Source organism: Lolium perenne, chromosome 3 (assembly GCF_019359855.2).
Source record: "Lolium perenne isolate Kyuss_39 chromosome 3, Kyuss_2.0, whole genome shotgun sequence".
Taxonomy (NCBI): domain Eukaryota; kingdom Viridiplantae; phylum Streptophyta; class Magnoliopsida; order Poales; family Poaceae; genus Lolium; species Lolium perenne.
In genome coordinates, this window is record NC_067246.2 from 24,593,170 (window position 1) to 24,595,785 (window position 2,616).

Sequence of the window (2,616 nt, forward strand, 5' to 3'; positions counted from 1 at the left end):
TATTCTTTGCTTCAAGTAGACTTGCTCTCCCCACATAACTCTAGCCCAAACTGGTAAGTTAATAACCAGCAATGTTGGTTATTTCTCTTTTTCTTTTATCAGAACAGCAACAACATCACCAATAATTTATTATTTTGTTTCGCGTTGGCTATTTGTGCATGTACTGACAAGTGTGCTGCCAATGGATGGATAAAGAAATATAGATATGCATGTGTGTATATCTCAATGTCTATTGTCTGGATTTGATCTTATCACGTACAAAAGGCTATTCCTTCTAGAATTTTAATTTTATTCTACTTTATTTGTTTTGTAGTGCAAAAGGAGGTGGTGGTTCACAATGCATATATGTGTACATCCAACAATTTGCCCATCCCTCCCTCTCTCGTCTAATCGTAGCACAATAGTGCAAGGGTGACAAATTGTTCAGTCAAACACGCTTCATGTAGGAAAGAATCTAAAGCTCAGTAGGCCACTATTTCTTCCAACAAAGCCTCTCTTTCTCTCATCCCCATTTAAAGAAGGAAGCTTTGAAACATCGGCATAGCCAGCTTTTGATTTTCAACTACGCTTGGCCTTCAATCTTCTTTCCCAACAGCCAATAGCCAACCAAATTAATAACCATGCACCTTCTCCTACAACCAGAGTGTCCAATTCTTGAGTCTTTGGACAAGGAGCATGCATGCTGTTACCCTAAAAAAGATCATCCTCCATATGATTGCCACAAGCAATTATAAAAGGGTAGCTAGCCACCAATAACACTTGTCTCTGCAGCTAGGCCCTCTTCTCCCTTGTTCTCCTAAACCACTCTAGTGCTAGCTAGCCAGTGCATGGTCGACATATCCATCTTCTATCTATAAGGAGTGTGAGCTGCACCCCCCTACGGGTTCATCGATCATACTCAGATATAGAAGCTCCGAGGTGACCAACAATGTCACGCAGGAAAGCAGCAGCAGCAGCAGGTGGGCCCATGTCGGCCATGGAGGAGGAGACAGCTGATCAAGAGCTCAGGCGAGGCCCCTGGACCCTCGAGGAGGACAATCTCCTCATGAGCTACATTACTTTCCACGGCGAGGGCCGCTGGAACCTCCTCGCCCGATGCTCCGGTGAGATAACTTCCGGCCATGCATCATCTCACCATACATGCACACATGCATGCAAGCCGATCGCCATGAATTTTTCTCAGCATATGCATGTGTTTGTGTTTATGTCAGGGCTGAAGAGGACGGGGAAGAGCTGCCGTCTCCGGTGGCTGAACTACCTGAAGCCGGATATCAGGAGGGGTAACCTGACGGCGGAGGAGCAGCTGGTCATCCTGGAGCTCCACGCCAAGTGGGGAAACCGGTGGTCGCGCATCGCACAGCACCTCCCGGGGCGGACGGACAACGAGATCAAGAACTACTGGAGGACCAGGGTGCAGAAGCAGGCGCGGCAGCTCAAGGTGGACGCCAACTCCGCCGTCTTCCGCGACGCCGTCCGGTCCTACTGGATGCCACGCCTCCTCCACGACATGGCCTCCGCCGCCTCCATGGCCGCTCCGCCGCCGCTGGTGGCGGAGCAACATGGCGGTGCGTCCTGCTCGCAGTCGCCGGTGGCGATGATCGGCACCGAGCAGATGTGCTGCTATGCCGGCGGCGGCGTCCAGCCTAGCCCGGGCGTCTCGACGTCAGTGTCGGCCGCAGCGGCGATGCTGCCGACGCCGGTGCCCTGCTTCTCCGAGCTCAACTGGGACGACCAGTACTACTACCCCGAGATCGAAGGTGGCGCCGGCGCCTTGGACTCTGCAGGGTTGTTGGGAAGCCTCGGCCTCGACGGGCTCGACCTAGGGCCCGCGGCAGAGTACTACTCTGACGCGACGCTCCTCGACTACCTCAACTCGAGCTGCACCGCCTCCGCCATGAACACTATCGTGAACGCCGGCAGCGGAAACTACTATAACCACTGTGGAGGCGGCGGCATGATCGACGGTAATCACCACGGCTCCACAACGACGACATGCCAACAGGCGCCGGCGATGAAGCTAACGGGCGAGTGGGGAGGAGGAAGAATCTAGAATTAAGCTAAAATTCTAGAAAGGTAGATTAGCTAGTAATTAAGCTGAAATTAGTTCCGTCCAAGTGGATGGATGGCACTCTCCTACTCCTCTAGCTGCATTGCTTCTCGCGATGTCTCTATATATTTAAGGCAGATGTCATAGTGGCTAATGGAGCTCATTATCGATCATCTTCGTGTAGTGAACTAGTGATCAAAGTTACCACCAATTGATGGAGATTGCTAGCAAGCTCATACTTGTCCTGACCTTAATTGATGATGTTAGTGGAGTCCGCCACCGATGTGGTCCATGCATGATGAATTAGTGGTGTAACTCTTGGGTGTGGTAATTACGTACGTACGTGTGTGCTCTTTCTTACTTCCATCTTTCTTCTAGTACTTGTTTGCTGGTGTATGTATGTGACTTGTCATTATCTCCAAGTGATGTCTTTTTTGGTGGTGTGGTGTGGTTAGATCCTGAGTTGTATGTATCTTGTGTGTGAGAGATGTGAGTTTGGCATTGTCATATGTCAACTTTGAGTCTTTCAAAGATGGCTTCTCTCATCTTGCACTATAGCATGATGATAA

General features: G+C 50.3%; 1 protein-coding gene across 1 annotated transcript; it reads left to right on the forward strand.

The window, feature by feature from the left end:
- The first annotated feature begins 533 nt into the window (after nt 1-533).
- On the forward strand, nt 534-2,321 carry LOC127340958 (transcription factor MYB2-like). The gene is made up of 2 exons (XM_051366726.2): nt 534-1,103; nt 1,212-2,321. The coding sequence occupies exons 1-2, from the start codon at nt 929-931 to the stop codon at nt 2,048-2,050; spliced, it is 1,014 nt and encodes a 337-aa protein (XP_051222686.1). The 5' UTR covers nt 534-928; the 3' UTR covers nt 2,051-2,321.
- The last annotated feature ends 295 nt before the right edge of the window (nt 2,322-2,616 follow it).